Here is a 24389-nt window from a genome sequence, read left to right as displayed (position 1 = left end):
AGATGTTGTGAAAGTTGAAAGGGTTTAGAAAAGATTTACAAGGACGTTGCCAGGATTGGAGGATCTGAGCTACAGGCTGAACAGGCTGGGGCTGTTTTCCCTGGAGCGTCGGAGGCTGAGGGGTGACCTTATAGAGGTTTACAAAATTATGAGAGATATGGATAGGATAAATAGACAAAATCTTTTCCCTGGGGTGGGGGAGTCCAGAACTAGAGGGCATAGGATTAGAGTGAGAGGGGAAAGATATAAAAGAGACCTAAGGGGCAACTTTTTCACGCAGATGGTGGTACGTGTATGGAATGAGCTGCCAGAGGAAGTGGTGGAGGCTGGTACAATTGCAACATTTAAGAGGCATTTGGATGGGTATATGAATAGGAAGGGTTGAGAGGGATATGGGCCGGGTGCTGGCAGATGAGACTAGATTGGATTGGGATATCTGGTCGGCATGGACGGGTTGGACCGAAGGGTCTGTTTCCATGCTGTACATCTCTACAACTCTAGAAGTATATCACATCCCATCATTATATTGGAAGTCAAATAAATATAAATAGGGTTCAGTCTGACTGTATAATAAGCTGTTCCTACACAGTACTTTTCATGAAGATTGTACAAACAACACAGATGAGTTATTTAATTTCATGTTGAAATGTGGACCTTATTACTCATTAGCTAGCATTAGTTCTTACCTGCACATCTACTAGCCACATCTTTGTAATAACCCTCAGGGCAATGAGAGGCACACTTCCCATTGTGCATAACCTTTCCTTCCGAACACGTCAGGCATTTTGGGTTGTCATGGTAGCAAGTCAAGCAGGATGAGTCACATGCTGCACAAGAGGAGAAAAAAAGAAATCAAGCCACAAACAGATTAAACTATTTCTAAGTAAAATGGTATAAGCCAATTAGCCAAACCATTCACATATGCAGCTAATCAGTTTAAGTTAATGTATGTTTTTAGTGCCTCAAGCAATTGCTCTACTTATAGATACTTCAGTAAAATCTTAGGACTGTTCCCATGTAGCAAAAACACTTTTTTATGATGGAGTGTTTTCATATGTTCTGAAAGTAATGTTGAGCATTCAAGAATAGTCTAAAATAAAACACTGCTTGAGGAACAGGATACTGATGAAGGATCATCAGCCATGATCATATTGAATGGTGGTGCAGGCTCGAAGGGCAGAATGGCCTACTCCTGCACCTATTGTCTATTGTCTAATATATGAAAAGGCCGAGTGGGTGTTGACTTCAACTACAGCTGGAGAACTGCCTTCAAATGCACAAGACCAAAAATGAAATAAAATCATCAATACAAATATTTGAAGTAATAATTCTCAATCGTGAGTCGTACACCACAGAAACAGATTTTAATTATTTTAATTATTTTTTTAAAAGAGAAAGCTCCCTCTACGGTTACCTTTTTTAAAGCCCTAAAAAGCAAGTCATGAGGTTCAAGGAAGTTGTTGCCTCTATTTGCCATTAATTCCACCTGCATCACTTACTAATTTATACTGACTGCTTTTTTAAATTTGAAATTCTTAATGGATCCCTATTGCGCACTATTTCGGTGTTCCTGCTGTGAAGACAAGGACAAAGTTCCTTTTGAATGGGCTGGATTTTGCAGGAGGTACTGTTTTCCTGTCTCCTACGTCAAGTGTGATGATGATGTCAGGTGAGCAAGATAATATTACCACACAAGTCGCTCAGATTATGGAAGGTGAGTTGCATAGAAATTTGCAGATGGTACACCATTTTAAAATTACAATTACACTTGTTAACAATTGAAATCACCTGCAATATCTCATGGTCCATTGGATTTTCATCTGTGATGAGGCTGCACCAGGGTACAGCAAAAGACCTGACATTAGGGAAAGGTGGGAAACATGGCAGCTGACCTAACTATGGGAGGAGCTGCACACCATTCTCCCAGTAATGGGAAAACATCCTGCAATTATGAAGGAGGCAGACCAGGCACATGGGAGAAAAACATCATTCCACTCAAGCTGGGTTGTCAGTTAGATCCATCATCGAGCTAATGGACACTATTAACCTCAACATACCAGAAATGAGTGGTGACTGAAGGATTAAGTAAGTGCCACAACTTTTCTGTTCTTTCAGAATGTCACTACACAAACTCTATCAGGATTGGTGTCAAAGGCCTCTTTCAAAGGCACTTAGTGCCCAATTGAAGGACCTGCATTATCTAAGAGTGTAGCTGCAGAAAGCAACCATTCTGATTTTACCCCCAACTCCCCTTCAACCTCACTATTGGCCCCGAGTCCCTAAGCAGTTATTGTCACCATTGCCAGTGGGTCTGGCAATGGAGAGCTGCAGCTTTGAAGTGGCCAACAGCTTTTAATGGGCAGAGTTTCCTTCCTTGAGATTCTGAATTCTGTGGATGCTAACCAGTTGATTGCCTCAGACATTAATTATGTCAGATAACCCCCCTGAGAAGTGAAAAATATTTACCACCTGTTCTCCAACCAGTCAGCCATACCCACATCACTGCCATCAAATTTCATCAACTGTACAAGAGGTTAAATCCTATACATAACCATAACACTATAGATACAATATCATGAGTAGTAAATGATTCATACATATACTAACTAACGTAGATGCATAACTGATTAGCTAACAATGAATGTTTTCGGAAAAACTTAAAAGGAATTGCTGTAAAACATCATGGCTTACCATGGCAGTGGCCATCTTTTATGAAATAGCCAGGCCCACAGTTGGCAACACAGGCACCAGCTTTCAGCAGATGCGATTGATCTCTACATTGAACACAATCTGTCTCTGACGGGCCGTGACATATCAAGCAGGACTTGTGGCAGGCTGAGAAAGATAAGTTTAAAAGTAGTTTAGATATATATACACACACACATCCATATATATTATATATATATATATACACACACATATATATAAATAATATATATATTACGCAACTATAGATATACAAGCCTCCACCTCCAAATTACCTTACAACTTCTTGCAGTTAGTCAACAATGTGAAGATCAAAATAATAGTCAGTTTTGCGAGCAAGTAATAGATATGAACATTCAATTGAAGGTACATTCCCCTAAATTTACTTTGTAACACCAAGAACAGTTAGATTTTGAACAGGGGACACCATTTAAAAATAACATTAACATTTATCCTTCTGTGTCATGAATGGTACATCAAAGAGACACACAAAAAAAGGCACAAACCAAAATCCTGAAAGTGGACAGGAGTTACATGAAACACTGTGTCACAATAGTATACATGAAACTTTACCCATAATTTTGTCACAAAAGGTAGTAAAGTGCCTGGAGTATACACTTAATCTAAAATTTAAAAAGCTATTTTAAGCTGGATTGTTTGTACTGAACAGAATTAATCCAGTGCTCATCTATCTGTAACAGTGCCACACTTGATTATGTTAACTTGGTTCAACATTACTGCTTTAAACTTGACCAGCAGTATGATCTCTTGTCTGGTTCCCTTGAACATTCAATATAACCAAGTGACCTTCATCTTTTACTGGCTAGGTTGACATCTGAAGAATGTTTGCCTTTTTGATGACAAGGAAAATTGTAGGTGCCCACTAAATTCTGCTGAGACACTTTAAAAAATTTCTCTGTGGGATGTAAGCTGGCAAGGGCAGCATTTGCTGCTCACCTTATTTGACTTTGAGAAGGTGCCTTCTTGAACTGCTATAATCTATATGGTACAGATACACACACAAAGCTGTTTGCATTGGAATTTCAAACATTTAACCTAGTGACTGATGAAGGAACAGCTATATATATTTCCAAGTCAGGATGGTGTGCAACTGGAAAGTAATTTGCAGATGGCGCTATTCCTGTGGGTCTACTGCCCTTGTTCTCCAAGGTAGTAAAGGTCGCTGGTTTGGAAAATGTTATCTCAGGAGCCTTGGTGAGTTAACATAGCGCATTTGTAGATGGTTTACACTGCTGCCACTGTCCATCAGTGGAGGAAATAAGATGCTGAAGATAGTGAACTGGGTGCTACTTGAACAGATTGTGTTATCCTGAATACTGTCAAGCTTCTGAAATGTTGTTGGAGTCGTAGTTATTCTGGCTAATTTGAACGAGAATTCCAACACACTCCTGGCTTCCACCTTGCAGATGGTGGAAAGACCTTAACAACACAGGAGTTGAGTGTCACACTGCATAAATTTCTAGTCTCTGGCCTACTCCTTGAGCCACACAAGACTGTTGAGTTCAGTTTCTTGTCAATTGTCATCCCTAGAATGTTAATAACAGGCAATTCAGTGCTAGTTATGCCACTGAATGTGAAAGAAAGATGATTAGTTTCTCTCTTGTTGGAGACAACCAATTTTTCCACTTGTCTGGTGTGAATAATCGGAACATAGAAACAGTAGTAAACAATTCAGTCCCTTGAGTCTGCTCAGTCATTCAACAAGACCATGGTTGATCTGTGACCTGACTCCATGTGCCTGATGTTGGCCATATCCCTTGATACCCTTACTTTATAAGTATTTGTTTAGGTCAGATGTATATATAACAATTGAATTACCATCACCTGCTATTTGAGAAAGTGAGTTCCAAACCTCCACTACTCTGTGTGTGGAAGTGCTTTGGATCATTTCTCCTGAATGGCCTGGTCCAAGACCCTTTAACCAGTGGAAATAATGTATCTTTATCCACTTTTCTTTTCTTGTTAATATTCTGAAAACCTCAACTAGATAACCCCTTAACCTTCTAAATTCTGGACAATAAAGGTCTACTATCTCCTCAAAAGTTAACTCTTGAAGTCACCCCTGTAAACTTGTGTCAAGCTCCTTCCAGGGCCAAAACATCCTTCCTAAGTTGTGGTGCCCAGATTGCTCACCATACTCTCAGGGAGGTCTGACAATGGTTTTGTGTAACTGCGGCCCTACACTCCACCTCTTTAGATATGAAAGCCAGTGTTCCATTAGCCTTCTTTACTATTTTCTGCACCTGCTCATGGATTTTCAAGAACTCTGTACTTAAACCCCCAAATCCACTGTATTTGACTTGTGCCTTATATATAAAACGGCGGCACGGTGGCACAGTGGTTAGCACTGCTGCCTCACAGCGCCAGAGACCCGGGTTCAATTCCCGCCTCAGGTGACTGACTGTGTGGAGTTTGCACGTTCTCCCCGTGTCTGCGTGGGTTTCCTCCGGGTGCTCCGGTTTCCTCCCACAGTCCAAAGATGTGCAGGTCAGGTGAAGTGCCCATGCTGAATTGCCCGTAGTGTTATGTAAGGGGTAAATGTAGGGGTATGGGTGGGTTGCGCTTCGGCGGGGCGGTGTGGATTTGTTGGGCTTAAGGGCCTGTTTCCACACTGTAAGTAATCTAATCTAAAACAAACTGATCCACCTTGTTTGGTCCAAAATGCATAACCTCACTCCTGCTTATACTTACACTAAAATCCATCTGCCACAGCTTTGCCCATTCACCTAACCTATCAACATACTAATTTTATGCTATCATCAACAATGTGTACAATGGTGCCCAATTTTATGTCACTGGCAAATTTGCATATTTGGCTTTATATGCCATTATCCAAGTTGTTACTAGGTACTGTGAATAATGGAGGACCGAACACAGATCTATGCGGCACTCGACTAGTCATAGAGATGTGCAGCACGGAAACAGACCCTTCGTTCCAACTTGGCTATGCCAGCCAGATATCCTCACCTAATCTAGTCCCATTTGCCAGCACTTAGCCCATATCCATCTGAACACTTCTTATTCATGCACCCACCCAGAGGCCTTTTAAATGCTACAATTGTACCAGCCTCCACCACTTCCTCTGGCAGCTCATTTCATGCATGCACCACCCTCTGTGTGAAAAGTTGCCCCTTAGGTCCCTTTAGGTCTCACCTTAAACCTATGCCCTCAAGTTTTGGACTTCCCACTCCAGGGAAAAAACTTTGTCTATTTATCCTATCCATGGCCCTCATGATTTTATAAATCTCTACTAAGGTCACCCTCAGCCTCAGCGGCTACAGGGAAAACAGCCCCAGCAGCTGCAGGGAAAATAGCCCCAGCCTACTCAACCTCTCCCAATAGCTCAAATACTCCAACCCTGGCAACATCCTTGTAAATCCTTTCTTTTCACAATATTCTTCCAATAGGAAGGAGACCAGAATTGCACACAATATTACAAAAGTGGCCTAATCAATGTCCTGTTCAACCGCAACATTACCTCCCAACTCCTCTACTCAGTGCTCTGACCAATAACGGAAAGCATACCAAAAGCCTTCCTCAGTTTCCTATCTACCTGTAACCCAAGGAAATATGAACTTGCACTCCAAGGTCTCTGTTCAGCAACACTCCCTAGGACCTTACCATTAAGTGTATAGGTCCTGCTCTGATTTGCATTTCCAAAATGCAGCACCTCACATTTATATAAATTAAATTCCATCTGCCTTTCCACAGCCCATTGGTCTATCTGATCAAGCCATCCTGCCAATTACTTTCCCATTCTTCGAACTCAGTTTCCTATCACTCAACCAATTTCCCATCCATGTTAGTAAATAGCCCTCAATTCGATGGGCTTCCACCTTAGCTAATCTTCTCTTGTGTGGGATTTTATCAAAAGCCTTCTGAAAGTCCATATAAATAACATCCATGGACTTACCTCTACCCCCCATCTTTTTCACCTCTTCAAAACAAACCTTGAGGTTTGATAGGCATGTCCTTACCTCATGAATCCACGCTGGCTTTCACTGATTAACGAAAATTATTTAAGGTAATCAGTTAATCTATCATCAATTATAGCTTCCAACAAATTCTCCACGTCGGATGTTAGGCTAACTGGACCGAAATTCCATGGTTTCCCTCTAATACCCTTCCTAAAGGGTGGAGTGACATGAGCAAATTTCCAATCCAGAGGTACAGCGCTTCAATCCATGGAACATTACCAATACCTTAAGCAGAAATTGTCAATGTGCTCTCGTACCTCCTTTAACACCTGTGAGTGGAAGCAATCAGGTCCTGGGGACTTGTCACTCTTTAGTTCCATTAATTCACCTACCACTGACAATCTACTGAAGCTAATTTTATTTAGACCCTGTCCTTGGCACTTATAGCAAGCTATCCCCCTTTCAGCTATGAATACTGAAGCAAAGAAATCATTCAGCATGTCTGCTACTTCTTAAGGTCATTGACAATATCCCCACTCTCAGTTTTCAGTGGGCCAACAATACTCTTAAACCAGCTGCTTTCTCTTTATATAACTATAACATTTCTTCTTATTGCTTTTTATGTCCCTTACTGGTCTCCTCTCTTAAGCCTTTTTAGCTACTTCTGTAAGCAGCTTTGCCATTTATCAGGTAAAGCTTGAATCTTTTCCAGATTTTGCAGCATATTCAGTATCAGGATCACAAATAGTGCAAAACATTAGCAATCAGCAAACATTCTCACTTATGATGGAGAGAAAATAATTGATAACGCAGCTAAAGTTGCTTAAACCAAGGACATTACATCACTCGGGTGTTAGGGCACTTGTGGTGCAGTGGTAGTGTCCCTACATCTAATCCTTGAGGGCTATATGTTCCTGTCCCACTGCTCCTGAGGTGTCACGGCATCTCTGAACAGGGTGCTGAAAAAAAAGCTACCCTGCAGCATCTTGGAGCTCAGTTGTAGTGTGCTGCCTCTAAGCCAGGTTGCCAGGGTCAAATCCAACCTGCTCCAGAAGTACGGCACATCACTGAACAGACCAATTAGGAAAAAAAAACTACAATATAAACAGCTCTCGTGTGTAGTGGGAGTATCCCTGAGGAACTTAGAACCTACATGTTCTAGAGTTGGGATGATCAGTCTTGAACTTCACAAATTTTTTTCTTTGTTCTATATATGACTCCAATCTGAGTACAGTGTCTCCTATTTCCATTGACACCAGTTTTGCGAGACATCCTTGATTCCATACTCAGTCAAATGCTGCCTCAATATCAAGGGCAGTCGTTTACACCTCATTGCTTAAGGTCAACTCTTTTGTCCATGTTTGGAACAGACTACTATGAGAGAATGAGCTAAGTGGCACAACCCAAGCTCCAAAACTGAACACTGAAACAGAATATTACTGAGTAAGGGTTTCTTGACAACACTTCAAGCATCTTCCAGCACTTCACTGACGATCAAGAGTATTCTGAAGGGGTAGTAACTGATGGGGTCAGATTTATTTTGCTCTGTGTGTTCAGGACAAACATGGCCAACTTTCCACATTGAGTTGATGGACGTGTTAGTAGCTGTACTGGAACAGCTTAGCTAAAGGTGCAGCTAGTTCTGGAGCACAAGCCTTTAGCAGTATTGCTGGAATATTTTCATGGCCATAGCCTTAGCAGACGGGAGGTGGTAGAGAATCTCTTTCATCATTTAATACTATTTTATACAGCTGGTTTCACGAATGATGACATAAGATACTACCAATCGACATTTAACACTTCAACATAATTTGTAAATGAATAATTTATTTTCCTTAACCTTGTTATAAAAAGAACAAACAATAAGATGGCAAAAGTGTGCTATATCATCAGGGCAGAGAGTCTGACTGGAATCACGTACAGCTTTCTTGCTCATTCATTATTAGGTCCCCACAGTTGTTGATGTAAAGCACCTTGTATGGAATGCCACCATGTAATGGCTGAACCAACGTCTGAGCATTTTGTTTTACAAGTACAGAGCAGCTACAATATTATCATGCATCACAGACAACTGAATTCTTCACATTCATCATGGTTCCCCAGACAGGCATCTAAAGCTGAGGCATAATCTGACTCTCAAATCCTCAGATCGCCTATCATAAGGAGAACAGCTGCTTCAGCATGTCTGATTCAATCACCAACCCATGCCTTCACTAGAGCAGAAATCCATGATATTCTTTCAGAGGAAGAGTTTCCAGACTGTTCCTATTCAATGCTGCTAAAACGTGAGCTAGAGGAATTGGAAAAAATAGAAAGGGGCAAGAAGTTTACAGATATGATCCATTTCAAAGAATTGTGCACCTAACCAAGGCTGATAATCTCAATGCATGACTGTGAGAGTAACTGCCTTGCCAAAAGTCCTTCAAGATGACACTTTAACTGACAGCAATGCCGGCTTTGGTGGATATACAAAAAATCCATTTCAGCACTATTTAAGAGAAGGAAAACCCTTTCCTGTTGCTTTGCCAAAATTAATTTTTCAATTAAATTCAGATTAACTAGTTATTCACATCATGTGCTGCTTATGAGGTTTGCTAAGCACTACTGGCAGTCACAGATGTCTGCATAATCTTGGCTGGTATTAAAGCAGTATTCGACTGTCGAAAATGTTTTGGATAAGGTATTCTACCATAGCCTGCTCAGGTGGATGTAGAAGATTTCAAGACACCATTCAGATGAGAGCTTTCCTAATGTCTTAAGCTAAATCTTCCTATTAACCAATGCAGAATAATTGACTATTTATCTTAGCGATTTATAAGGAATGCATGCAATAATTAGCTACAAAGAATATGCACACACGGATTAGACTTCAAAATTAATTTAGTGGCAGTGGAATTATTTATACCTTTACGAGCATATGAAATGCACTAAAGTCTTTTACTTCGATATAATAAGTATTAATAAAGCAAGTGTAATATATTTCCAATTTAAATGTAATTGTATGACTCTAAAAATTAAAAACATGATTTAAGCGAATCAAAAATGCTGTGCAAGCAAGACACTGAAAATAATTAGCAGCCATTTTGAGTCACATTGAAGTATTTATTGAATATTTGACATTGTTTTTTCTTGTACCTAAGCCTAAAATGAGCTATTTCACACTATGTTTAAGGTACGTTCCAATTCAACTCAAATTAGATGTGGCATCAGAGTGCTCAAAACATTAGACTCCACAAAACTATATCCAGTAGCTTAAAGGTGAAGGAGAAATAACAAAGCTGCATTGCTACACAAGGTTATCAATTTTTAAGAAGCATCTCAATGTGCTTCATTTATTCCAAATATCACTGCAATCACTGCTGCTGAACAAACAAACACGTTTTTAGATTAATGACAAGTTATCACATTGCTTGAGGTGGATGCGTTAACTTACCATAACACAAAAAGCCACCAGAGTGGGTGGGTGTAGGGGTACAGAAAGGAATGTAGTGGTGGTAGAGAACAGTTGAGTGAGGAGATTGACACTGTATTTCTGCAGTGAAAAGCAAGTAATTGCTGTGTTGTCTTTCCAGTGCTCGGGTTCGGTCTATCTGCTTTCGGCTGGAGAACTTCTTGCAGGATGGAGAGAACATCAATATCAATGACAGGCAGAAGTAGGAAAGAGGTTCTTCTGGGGCACTATCTGTCAAATTTATAACTCGGCTCACGGTGGCACAGTGGTTAGCACTGCTGCCTCACAGCGCTAGAGACCCGGGTTCAATTCCCGACTCAGGCGACTGACTGTGTGGAGTTTGCACGTTCTCCCCGTGTCTGCATGGGTTTCCTCCGGGTGCTCCGGTTTCCTCCCACAGTCACAAAGATGTGCAGGTCAGGTGAATTGGCCATGCTAAATTGCCCGTAGTGTTAGGTAAGGGGTAAATGTAGGGGTATGGGTGGGTTTCGCTTCGGCGGGTCGGTGTGGACTTGTTGGGCCGAAGGGCCTGTTTCCACAATGTAAGTAATCTAATCTAACCTAATCTAAAAATAAACTCTGGATTACTAATTGCGTGCTTACCTGCATGTGATGTACCTTACTGGACCATCACAAGGTGCAGGTTTCCAGTTGGCACTGGGAAAAGTGTACCACTGACTTTGAGACAATGTTCAGACAGGACGTAGCCACAGACAGGTGTAGTCTGGTGGTTAAACAGCAACTAACCTCAGAGAATGAGATTGGATGATCAATGGAGTACTAGCCATGCTGTGTGCAGTGGGCACTGTGGCTTTACGTTGCCAGTGAGGGGCATTGTCAGATTACTAATTGTTTCCTGGATACACAGCAACCTTTCAAAGATTGCAGAGATATAAAGGATGTTGGTGTTTCCACAGATAGCTGCTTGGTACAAAGGTGTTCTCAGATGGAATGGTAAGATGGAGCCAGAATTGGATGTCAGTGATGGGATGGGTTGGTAGATAATGGAACGAGAGAGTTTGGTGAAATACAGCAAGAAGATTTGCTTGGCCTTGTAGTTTGGGATTATGGAAATGAGTGGTGTAGTGGTGATATCACCGGATTAGTAATCCAGAATTCCAGACTAAAGTTCTGGAGAAATGGATGAGATGGCATATGGTGCATTGAGTTCGAATCCCATCATGATAGACAGTGAAATTAAAAGTCAGTTAAACTCTGGAATAATGAGTGAGTCTGATGGCTACCATATAACCACTGTTGATTATTGTAAAACCCATCTGCTTCACTAATGTTCTTTGAGGCAGGAAATCCTCAGTTGGCCCACGTTAGTGCAGACCCACAGCAATTTGGTTGATTCTTAAACCATGGCAATTTGATTGCCTCGTGCCTTTTTCTGTGGCTAGTTAGGGATGGCAATTAATGCTGGCCAAGCAAGTGATTGTTCACATCAAATTGATGAATAATAAAAAAATTTAAAAAGTTCCCTCCTAAAAACCTGACATGACTCAGATCTACCAAAAGGATGTAAGATTCAGCTTGATGTTTCCATTGTCCGTCAGTCTAGAACCAAAGGGCACTATTTTGAAACTAGGAGTCACACCTTTAGGCAGTTGAGTAGAATCTTCATTGCTGAGCATTGTGCAATTTTGGAACTCTGACTCAAGGGGTAGTGAAAATGGGGTCACTGGATAATTTTAAAACAGAAGTGTTTACATCCTTGTTGGGAAATTGAATCAAAGATAATCAGGAGTAGGTGAGATTACAGAAATTGAAACACAAACTATCAGCACCGGCCTTGTTGAACGTTGAAGCAGATTCAAGTGGCTGAACGTTCATGTAACATCAACTCGCCACAAAAAGACATGACCCACTCTCACTAGTATCCTTACATATAGATAAGGAAGGACACCACTTCGACTGAGACAACACATCCACCCTAGGACAAGCCAAACAGAGACACGCATGAGAATTCCTAGAAGCATGGCATTCCAACCAGAACTCTATCAACAAACATATTGACTTGGACCCCACTTCCACCCCCTGAGAAAAAGAGCAGGAAATGACATCACCAACATAAAGAAACCCAAACATGTAAATAGAAAGCAGGAATCACCAGCAGTGCTTCGTTCGGAGGCTCACTGAAGATGTTACCTAGTATGGTGACGAAATGTCTGAAAATGAACCTTCCAGCTCAGTGAGCAAACATTTAGCCAGGGTCCATCTGTATAAGGTATATCCTTACACACAAAAAGAGCTTTATTTATAGGGAAACCACACCAAAAAAAGTTTGATAATTTCCTTTTGATACTTAATAAATTTTTTGTCAAGAGAGACAACAGGAAAGTCACCATGTGCATGAGCACAAGGTAGACCACATCCCTACACTAATTTGTTAGTACCTGTGCTTATACAATTTGTCAATTCAATTGATATTTCTGCAAAAAATTTGTGCTTCTTAGATCTTTCTTACAACTGGAGAAAATTAGATTCACAAATCTGTCTGAAGTATAGGGTAAAAAGTAAATCCAGGAAAACGAGATTCAAATGCCAGATTTTCTTGTGAAAATCTTCCGCTTGATAGGCAGCCAAATAGAACCATGTTAAGCAGCTTAAAAACATTTAATGTAGAAAGACTTTTTTTAAAAAAGTTACTGACTGCATCTTAGCTTTGTGGAACAATGCCATCAAAAATGACACATGCACATTTCAGTTATTGGAGGGTATCCGTGAAGTTGTAGTCTTCTCATATTTCAGTTCCATTTTTTAAAATCCTTTACGGCTTGCAAGAATTAACAGCTTCCTCCCTGAAGGACATATTATTTTTAATAAATTATAATTTCTAAAGTATCATACATAGCCTTACAGAATTATGAATTGATATCGTGGTTTGATGCCTGTGTTTTTTTTATTATTTTAGAATTTAAATAAAACAAGGATAATGCAAACATTTGTAGAAATAAAAAATAACTAAGATGCCATGACAACAATTTTGTACTGAAATGCATATCATGGAACAACAGACAGATGCTTATTGTATCTCACACAACTAAAGCAAATATGTGGTAGTTCCATTCACACCAAAATGAGAACTCAGATGACTGATGGTAGAAGGTATTGGTGTTTAAAAAGGCAGTTGGGAACTTCCTAGAAGTAAACAAATAATTTCCTCACTTTTTTAAAAATCTACTATCTTTCCATGTGTTTTCAACTGAGGGGTGAGGGCTCTCTCCTGCGGTACGTTCAACCATGTTGCCCGAAACATCGATTCTCCTGCTCCTCAGATGCTGTGCTTTTCCAGCACCACACTCTTGACTCATTTTCCCAATGCAGACAAGCCAGAGTTATGGCACACCAAAAAGACTATAAACATTTGGATAGTATGCAAACTGGCCATTAATGTGAAATCTGGTTTTAAAAATTAAAAGTTATATGGATAAAAGTCAGTCCATGGATAATTTTAGCATGGGTTCAAAACAGCATACACATCCGAGAATCCATGGAGTTATGACTTTCCTGATGTCCTAACACAGAAGCTGGCAAAATTCCAAACAAATACATTTATCTTAAACTTAACACAACTTAAAGCAGATCTCTGCCTACGAGTGAACAGGTTGTACTGAAGGAATGTTTGGCATTAAAGAAATATTATACTCAAAAGAATTGCACAAGTAGTGGGAAATGTGAAAATATTTTTAAAAAAATTAAAATGCAAAAATAAATAAAATTAACAATAACAATTTTGTCCAGGCTAGGTGGATTAGCTATGGGGAATGCAGGGTGATAAGTGTAGGGTGGGGGGGTAGGTCTGGGTGGAATGTTAAACGGATGGTTAGTGTGGACTCTTGCACTCCCACACTGTGGGGCTTCTATGATTCTATTCGTTGATTCTAATTTTCATTGGCACTACCCAGCTTAACTAAGTACTGCAAACCTGCTACTCATTCACCCAGCAGCTAAGGGTGCTGAAATTTTCAAGACTGAGATGGAGAGAATTTTGTTGGGCAAGGCTGTTAAAGATGTAGGACAATGTCAAGTGCATGGAGCTGATTTGTGGATCAACCACAAGATAAGTGATTGAAAAACTGGGTGATTAGGTTAGATTCCCTACAGTGTGGAAACAGGCCCTTCGGCCCAACAAGTTCACACCGACGCTCTGAAGAGAAACCCACCCAGGCCCATTTCCCTCTGACTAATGCACCTAACACTATGGGCAAATTAGCACAGCCAATTCACCTGACCTGCACATCTTTCAACTGTGGGAGGAAACTGGAACACCCGGAGGAAACCCATGCAGACACGGGGAGACTGTGAAAACTCCACACAGACAGTCGCCCGAGGCTGGAATCGAAGCTGGGACTCTGATGCTGTGAGGCAGCAATGCTAACCACTGAGCCACCGTGCCGCCCTAGGGCTAGGGCTGAATGACCTACTTCCTGTCTTATGTAAAATATGGCAAACAAAATCTAAGCTTGTTACCAGTACCCACTAACAGTTTTGAGTCACTTTGTACTGAATCGCCTGGGAATTCACTGATCATTTGTTGAGGTAACAGTGGAAGAACAGGCAAAACCAATGGAAGTCTTTTACTTCAAAACGATTTGTGGAAGCAATGACAAAATATTTAAGTTATCTTGAATATGTGTTAATACAGACATTAAGACAAATGGAAGATTGATTGATTGTCATGTGTACCAAAGTGCAGTGAAAAGCTTTGTTTATGAGCAGAACTGGCAGATTATAGTAAGCAAGGATAACAGATCAGAGGCTGTGGTAAGATTTTACAAATTATTCCAAATAATTCAAACCATTGGTTTTCACGGCCATACCTGAGCACTGCAATTGATCCTGGAATAGCCCCTCCCCACAGGAAGGTACACACTGACCAAACTCCATTAGCAGCGGCTCCTTACATGAAATGCATTCAAACTCATTTTGACAAGTGGCACATGTCTTGTCACAAGCTGCATTATAAAAACATGATAAAGTACAAATTAGATCAAATGTTTCTTTGCAAACAAAGGCCATACAGAAATAATTCAACACTCTTGGATTGGAACTAGTTAATGCCACCAGATCCTGTCCATCATCACAAAGTTCTTGTGAAACTGTATGAACACTATTCAAATCCCAATATGCATGAATCCAATGCAACTTTTTTTTTGGTTATCCTCCCTTGGTCCTAGCTGCAAATAACAGAATGCTGTGGCACTGAGGGATTTGGGTATCCATGTATCTGAATCTCAATAAGTTAGCAGTAAATAATTAGGAAGGCAAATACAATTTTTGTCTTTAATTCAAGAGGGATAGAGTATAAAGTAGTAAAATCTTTCTACAACTATACAGTGCATTTGTGAAGTCACGTCTAGAGTACTGCTTACAGTTTTAATCTCCTTATTTAAGTAGGGACATGATTGCACTGGAGGCAATTCAGGAAAGATTCACAAATGTGAATCCTCGGATGAAGAGGTTGTTTGTCCTGGGCTGAAGGAGTTGTTTTATGATGAAAAGTCGAGCAGGCTGGCTCTGAAGGTTAGAAGAACAAGCGACAACCTTATTCAAAAATAAAACATTTTGAGTGAGCTTGACAGAGTGGATGCTAAAAAGATGTTTCATCTTGTTTGTTGTAATCCAGAAAACTTTAAGATGGGAATGACAAAGAAGCTATTTTCTCAGAGGGCTATTAATCTTTGGCATTTTCTTCCCTAAAGAGCAGTGAAGGCTGAGTCATTGATCTTTTTCAAGAGAGAGCTCAATAGACATTTGATTTACAAGGAAATAATATGCCTCTTTTTATAAATCTTTAATTCCAGTTTTACATTTTCCACATTAATACACGATTTGATAGATCTTTGCCTATCCATGTAACCTATGTACAGACCTATGTCATCTCCTTTATGTCTTCTTCACAACTGACTATCCTAATTATGGTTGCATTGTCAGTAAATTTAGCAATAATACGCTCAGTCCTTTCATCAAAGTCACTTGTATAAGTTGTAAACATTTCAATACTTTTATACCGTAAGCTTTTATTTCCACAATGTAGAACCATGTCCAATCACTCCACACTCACCTTTATCCATATTATGTATTAATTTCTCAAAAGATCTGTAATAATTTAGTTCAATTTGTGATTTCCATTTCACAAAACCACAATTTTTCTGCCGACCTTCATTTTTTCCTAAATGCCCCGCTACATTATTTTCAATATAACTATGATCCCAGCTATATTATTATTGGACAAGTCCAGTCCCAGACTGACTCCTGGCTTGACAGATCACATTTTGTTTCTTTGGTTCTTAACAAGGGGTTCTTAACTTTGGTTTCTTAACTGAAACACAAGCACACAACGTTGCAGAATTAGTTTTAATTATGAAAAATGTTTTGATGCAAAATAAATGAAAGTAAAATAATTTTTATTCTATTAAAATAATTAAAAGAACCCAGGCTGACAGCTTTGCAAACAATGGCCATGCTGTAAGAACTATTTACAGAAAACACACTAAGATTGCAAAACACATACTAAAAACAGCACTCCATGAACCTCAATAGCATCTCAAATATTCAAGAAAATTTCCTTCTTTATCCCACATAAAATTTGACTGACTTGTGATTTCAATTCTGCTCCTGAGAATTTGATACCCTCTTGATTCCATTGTATAACTGAGTTTAGATTTTCCTGTCCTCTGTTCTAAATTTCATGCATTTAATATTATATCACTGGCCCGTTGCAAGAAATTCCTTAATCAATGGGAAAAATTAACTTCCCCGTTTATCATATTTCAACCTTTCACAATGTTAAACACTGCTACCATATTGTGCCATAATGGGTCTAGTTTTCAAGTTTTACTTCATATTTGCATTTTCTCTTATTCTGTTAGCTTCCCCACAGTTTCATCAGTGCAAGTGGTTGCCCTTAATGGACTCTTACTATGGACCCAAAATCCCTCAGTCCTTCTAGAGCATCAAATCTAGTATGATCCAGAGTATAATTCATATTGTTGATATTTACTGAAATGCATCACATCACATTTACCAACACTGAAGTATATCAATCACTATATACATCATGACCTTATCATTTTCACCCTTAGCAGCTTGCTTTAGTTTCATAAAGAACTAATTATTGTTGAAGCCAAAAATCTCACAACACCAGGTTATAGTCCAACAGGTTTATTTGGAAGCACTAGCTTTTGATGCGCTGCTCCACCATCAGGGGACAATCATCTGATGAAGGAGCAGTGCTCCAAAAGCTAGTGCTTCCAGACAAACCTGTTGGACTATAACCTGGTTTGAGAGATTTGTGGCTTTGTACACCCCAGTCCAACACCAGTGTCTCCAAATCATAATTATTGTTGAGATTTCTCGATGTCATTCTTAAATCTACTATGGTGATTATTTCAAAAAATGAATTCAGTAAATTTTGTCAATAATGATCTGCTCTCTACCTATATATGTTGCAAGTTCATGTTTACCTAAAAACTGAAATCCCTGTGAGCAAAAATTTTAAAAACAAGTCTATAACTACTTAGATCTTCTCTTTTAAAACCACTGCCAACATTGCAGCTCTCCAGCTCATTTAGGCACTTGGTAGAGCTCCGCACTATTCAAGATTTAATGGCTACACACAAATTAACTAATGGTTCCTACAGAACAAAAGAATGAGAGAAATTTCTTGACAAAGTTGATGCTAATCTTAGACATTTTTGTAAATCACAAAAATAATGAGTTTTCCTGAAATACGTATTTGTGTGCAGTCATAATAAAAAAAGGTGAAGCTTTACAGTCAATAACATCTGTCAGATTAAACAACACAAGAGATGAACCAGGCATAAGTAGTATCACCACATATATTCCCATTTTCACAAAGGAGAAACAAAAATTTGATATTAGGAATTCATTATTTTGAGACTCCAATAGCACAGTGGTTTAATTATTATCTTAACAAGGAGAACTTGTTCATTGAACATATGGCTTGGCAAAATATTCTACATTGAGCCATGCAAACTACTTCAGTCAGCATAGGTTCCAGGTGCTTGAAATGTCCTCGAGTATTCTCAGGGTTGCAAGTGGGAATTTCAACACAAACAGGGGGTTCAGATCTATACATTACATACCTTTACAGAGTCCACCTTCTTTGTAGAACCCAGGCTGACAGCTTTGCAAACAACGGCCATGCTGTAAGAACTTGCTCTTATCAGAGCAGATGTCACAATGATCAGGAGAATGTGTGCATGTCAGGCAATCGGCATGGCACTGAACTGAAAAATAAATATAAAATAAAATCACCAGACTATTTGCAATAGTTCTACAACATACGCCCACAGAAATTCTGGGGTCAAAAATTGCCATGCCAAATTAGAGAGTAAGGAGTGAGGTAGTTGTAGAGACATTGTTACTGGGAACTAAATTTGGAGACTAACTTTGTGAGAGTGAGGAGTAATGGATACTGTGAACTGGGGAGGATGGAAGAACAGACTGGGAAACGTCTATGTGAAAAGGAGAACGGGCAGTGTCTTTATAAAGAGAAGAGGTACCAGAAAGATAGGCAGTGAGGAAAATGTGTTTCATTTTCCGGTTGAGAAACCAAATATATTTGGTGTGTTTAATTTAAAAAGTTATAAATTATGAATTCTATAACTGTCAAACTTAATCAGTCTGCTACTGTGTGTAAATTTTCAAGTGCCCCTGAGATCCATCACACTACCAAAGAAATAAACAAAGAATTTGCAAACATATGTTCCACTGCACTTTTACTCGAATTATTTGTGGAAACTCTCCCTATCTATTGCTTTAATAGCATCAGAACGGAACTAGAAACAACATAAACAGCCAATTCTACAATTGCTTAAGGAATTCTGATTTAGTTGCTGAATGGAGATTTGAAATGTCAGGCACCTGCGTGCACTGCTATGGGAGATCAACATGAACATTCTCAAGCAGCACAAAAAGGTTGGCGAGCACCTGAAAAAAAAACAGGTTCACAATTACAGCAGGACCACATTTGAGAACCCACATGGTCTGGCACAATGGGCCCCTTTTCTAGGGTTAATAAGAACATGTCAAGGTATGTATCATGTACAAGTGATGTACATACCCACAGGAGCTCATGATGTTAAAATAACCAATTAATTTTGCAGTGAGATAGCTGGAAGGTTGTAACAGCCTATTAATTTACTGTATAATGATGGGGAAATAAAAGTGCTGTACACTAGAAAGTCAATTTTACAAATTCCTGATTCTGACATGGAGTTTCACTGGTGGTGGCATATAAAGGGAACTAGAGCAACAGATTTCAGTCCAATTTTCAACTTGGTCTTCTGGTGATTGTCGCTCCAAGTTGTGGACACAAATATTTAAGATTTCCCCAATTTTTCTTTAAAATGTGAGTTTGCCTTTAAAAATGTGCTTTTACCAGATATGCCAATGCCTATGTTCTCTTCTGTAACATAGGAAACTCGGCATGGATATCATGGTGTTAACAAATCCAACACACATTTATTACAACTATCTATATTGGAGAATTATTACATTCCTTAGACATGTGTCTGGGTTAATGTTAAGCTGCTGGTTTACATCAGAGGAGCATAAGTCTACTTAAGCGTTATGCTTCAACTGATCCAAGATAAGATGGTTAGCACTGCTGTCTCAGAGCGCCAGAGATCCTGGTTCGATTCCAGCCTTGGGCACTGTCTGTGTGGAGTGTGCATATTCTCCCCTCTACTGCATGGGTTTCCTCCGGGTACCCTCATTTCCTCCCACAATCCAAAGATGCGCAGGTCAGGTGTACTGGTCATTCTAAATTGCCCATCTATGTCATTTCATCTTTGAATTAAATATAAAATTATCTAGATTTCCCATCAGCAGAGTTGTGCTATGTAGATTTTCAACCATTTCTCGAGCGATCCCCTTAATTGCCCAATTTCTAAAATACATTGGATTTTTTTCATGCATTTAACTTTTAAAGGATTTCTCTGTTAAAGATTAAACTTGCATCCAGTACAACAAGGTAGAATACTGTAACTTATACCAAAAAACATACTTGCTTATTGTTCAAGGTATTTGAACATATCTGACCATTTACTTGGGCAGATGTATAAAAATTCCTGGTAGAAAGTGAGATGCTGAGACCAGCACGGCAACTCACAAGGGCTGATCTAATGTAGTCCACTGGAATTATACTGACTCCAGTAGGATTTCTAGATAAGTGTTTCTTTCCTAGGCCAACATGTCTTCATTATTTTAAATCAAAATATAGAAGCATTGACAATCTATTTTACTAGGCTGTCAGGAGCATTATGATTTGAATTTACCATGTTGATTGTCAAATAAAATTCACATGTATTGTCGTTATTCTATAAAAAACATACAATTTTGGTCAGTTAAAATGTTCAGTTGCTAAACTCAAACGCATTAAACAGACATAGATAATCATTCTGCTACCATAAGTTTCAATCATAACATCATTTCACATAATTCTGATCCTTCTTTATACCATACCCCTGTAAAATAAATGGGTTTGCACAACATGTAGATGTTTTTAATAACTAAATGACTTAATTTTGTAATCATTCAGCTGCTAAGTAACTTAAACAAGCTCAATGTGGAGCATCTTGTTTTGAAGCACAATAGTATAACCATGGAATCAAGGCAATACTGTTTTAAACTTGGCATTCACAGCTTTATTTTAGAAGTCTTTATTTACATACATAAGGAAGTGGCAGGCTTGGGTGGTCAGGGACACACACAATGATCTAAGTACAGACTTGCACACATACACTTCTGCCAGCAGTGCTTTTCTTAAACATAAAAAACAAATGTGGATATTTGCAAATGATGTGGGGCCAGGAGGTAAGAAGTATAATCTGCAGTTAGGTTGTAACCATCTTTCTGAAATGTTTGAAATAAAATTCATATTACAAATTTTTATAATGTAAAATCCTCCACATATTCATATTTTTCTCCAATCATTCTAAACAATGTCTCCCTGCCAGAGATATACAAACCTGGTTGGCATTCTGGGCAACATTCTCCCTTTATTTTGACAGCAAGGGTTCCAACAGGGCACAAAGGGCAGGAGCGCTTATAACAGATCACCTGCGAATTTCGGCATTCACATTCTTTACAAGGGCCTTCCTTCCATTTTTCTCCATTCTATTTTTAAGAAAGATTTTAAAAATTATGAAGCATTTTAACAACAAACTATTTCAATCTAAAATTTACCCAGAAGTCAATATGCATAAGTAGTACTGACATGGCAAATGAGTTACTTCTGTTGTGATATTAGGCAATTTATCCCATATTTACTGGACTGCATTAAAGGTAGCAGACCAAACATTAAATGGAATGACATGGATCATTCTATCCCTATGAGAATCCCCTTAACTACCATATTTGTGACATTACATTTGACTTGTCTTAAAAGAAGAACTGGAATCTTTATTGCTTAGGATATTAAAATGCTTCTCATTTCAATATCTATTTAGGAGAACTGGTCTCACCTTATATAAAGGCAGCAGATGTCAACAGCTATAAAAGACAAAGATAGCTACTCTGAAAGGAAGTATAAATAGATGTATGGATTTCTTGGTAAAACAGCAATAATCATAAACGCAATCCCCACAGTTGCAGCATAAATACTTTGTGATAAAAAGGTATTTGGACTACTTAATCATGGTGAGTCTGTGACTGGCTCATAGTATAACCTCAAAAGAATCTACAACTCTCTGCTGTCTCTCTGCAGATGGACAGTTTAAGAACCTCCATCCAAACAGCTGCATTGCTGATTAAACAAGTCTTCTTTCACCTCTGATTGTGCTTTATCGTGAACTGCATTTTTACTCAAATACTAAAATGGCCCAGATTGTGATCCACGTACCTGCAGATGTTTTTCACCTTTCAAATCTGAATGATGTGCCTGAGGCAAAAGAAAGCAATTACATACAAATTATGCACAGAAATTAAATAACATTTTCTTCTATTATAAACATGAACTTCAAGGTGGTCATTTGTCATTTTCACCAAGTAGTTGCTCATCTGGTGGAATGTATCGTTCACTCATTTAAAAATCCATGCAGTTTTTTTTTCTACCAAAATCAATGGAATGTTAATTGGGTGGAGTTTTAATCAGACATTGCTGCACTTGATTTGATTACTACTCATGGTAAAAATGAAAGCTTACCTCTTTATATATTTCATACTTTCTGTACAGATCTGTGTTTTCAATTATTTTTTGCACATACTTACACAAAGGCTTTTATATTGGGAGAAATTGGTGACAGGTCACTAAGTACAGAATGTTACTGCACTTCTCGATTCAACAAGGTGCATTTGCACAGACTATTTTGTTGTACAATACTTCCAAATTATGCTTTTAGCTCTGCTGCATGTTTGCACAGTAATGTGCATTATAAATTGTTTATACATCAAAAACTTAGTTCATTTTTTCTTTCACTGACCAAAGCCTTATTCTGGAAATTGCAAAATTTGGCCTCATATAAATCATCAAGTGGATCAACAGAAGGAGAAATTTCAGCAAAATATATGGAACTAATATCACAAACTCAAAATGCCATGTTACAATATTGCTCAGAACAGATTTTTAAAAAAGCAACCATGAAAAATATTTCTTTCAAGATTAAATATCTGATAAAAATCCTTAATAATGTTTCATAATTAACAAGGAAACTTACTGAAACAAGTCTAGAACCAAACTAGATTTTTTTGGTAGCATTTACCATGACAGATTTCCCTGTTAAAGCATATTTCGCCATATCCAAGCAAATTAAAAATGAGGCAGCAAGGGTTACGTTTGATAGGATTTATTAAGGTAATTGATTAAATATACCAGCCAAAACAGCTAACTTAGAATATGAGGGATACTATTTGTTATTGGACTGCATTCAGGACTAACAGCCACACTATATTGTACCAAAGCACTGCAGAAATTTCCCTTCCTCTGAGGGCGAACACCCTCAACCATTTTCTAAATTGTTAAAATTATCAAAACTGTCCATCTGTGTCTTGGTGGTTACATCAATTTCATTGGATCAACCATGTGACACTGTGGTTATCCCACAAAAAGTAACTCAACCCCGTACTTCCCAAATTCGATCATGTGCAAGGCACAGATCATGAGTGTGACAGACTATTTTTCACATGTCTGGATGAGTGCAGCTCCAGCATTCAAAACAAAATAGCCCTCTTCATCACCACCCTATCACCTCATACATTGACTTCCTTTAGCATTGCTACCAATGCGTCAATGTATACCTTGCACAACATAATAATGCATAAACCTAACTAGACTTTTACGATAGCAGTTTCCAAACCTGCAGCCTCAACCACCTTGAAGAATAATCACAGCAGGTGCATGCTAACACCCCGTGCAAGTTCTTCAAGTCAAATGCCATCATGTTTTGTGAATGTAGACTATTCTTTTATTACCACTATGCAAAATTTGGACAGACCTCCTTAACTGAAATACGGATGCAATGATACAACATGAACTGCAGCAACTCAAGAAGCTGGCTCCTTACAAATTTGTTAAAAGCAACTTGGAATGCTCAATAAATGCTGACCTTGCCAGCACTACCCATATCCCATAACAAAATACATGAAAAGCTTTACAAATTTCACGTGAGCAATCAAGGAATGTGTTAAAGATCTTCCATTATTACTGCATTGTGGAAATCTGCCTCTAAAGTACTTGTGGAAAAAAAAGTGGAGGTTGAGGCACTTTCCAGTTAGCTTCAGCATTGCTGAACAGATAAATATCAGCCTATTTCCATAAACACTACTAAAACAGGGACAACTCTTATCATGCTGACCAATGCACATGAAGTGCTAGGTACATTTGTTTAACTGAAGCTGTTTTTGTATTGTTCAATATCTTTGTGCTCATGTGGACTGCCCTTCAGTGTGGTCTCGCACAGCCAGTGGATGGAAATACCAGTTTTTAGAGGGCTTTCCAGGCTGCCTAACTATGGATGCATCACAAGACATAGGTGTCAAAGCAGCAAGATCCTGAAACTGCAAAATCATTGCTGATCCAGTATATAGCAATATTGAGCAGCTTTTAATTTCTACATGTAGTTATTGATATGCAGCACACATTTACCTCACTGCTTGCTCCCAAAAGTTAACCACTTTAAGAAGCAAATAACTAAGCAGTAGAAAATATATATGAAGAAGAAGCATCAAAGGAAAGCCTAGTGAGCACAAAGACATCATTCAACATTAGGAGAAAGTCAGGATTGCAGATGCTGGAGATCAGAGTCGAGTGCTGGAAAAAAGCA

At 38.8% G+C, this 24389-nt stretch overlaps 1 protein-coding gene across 3 annotated transcripts in view; it reads right to left on the bottom strand.

Annotated features, from left to right (window-relative positions):
• Positions 1 to 24389, bottom strand: part of fras1 (Fraser extracellular matrix complex subunit 1) — a 446490-nt gene that overhangs the window by 217965 nt on the left and 204136 nt on the right. For all 3 annotated transcript variants that reach the window (XM_043696280.2, XM_043696287.2, XM_087985787.1), the window contains exons 11-16: positions 21971 to 22009; positions 21099 to 21246; positions 18210 to 18353; positions 14922 to 15056; positions 2692 to 2835; positions 687 to 827 (exon numbers count right to left, since the gene is read on the bottom strand). In XM_043696280.2, the coding sequence (XP_043552215.2) occupies positions 687 to 827; positions 2692 to 2835; positions 14922 to 15056; positions 18210 to 18353; positions 21099 to 21246; positions 21971 to 22009 (751 nt within the window). The remainder of the gene's footprint in view (positions 1 to 686; positions 828 to 2691; positions 2836 to 14921; positions 15057 to 18209; positions 18354 to 21098; positions 21247 to 21970; positions 22010 to 24389) is intronic.

This window comes from Chiloscyllium plagiosum, unplaced genomic scaffold (assembly GCF_037043375.1).
Source record: "Chiloscyllium plagiosum isolate Xiang-an unplaced genomic scaffold, Cpla_swu_hap1 HiC_scaffold_1, whole genome shotgun sequence".
Taxonomy (NCBI): domain Eukaryota; kingdom Metazoa; phylum Chordata; class Chondrichthyes; order Orectolobiformes; family Hemiscylliidae; genus Chiloscyllium; species Chiloscyllium plagiosum.
The sequence above is the reverse complement of the archived record's forward strand: the minus strand, read 5'-3'. Positions and strand labels throughout refer to the sequence as shown.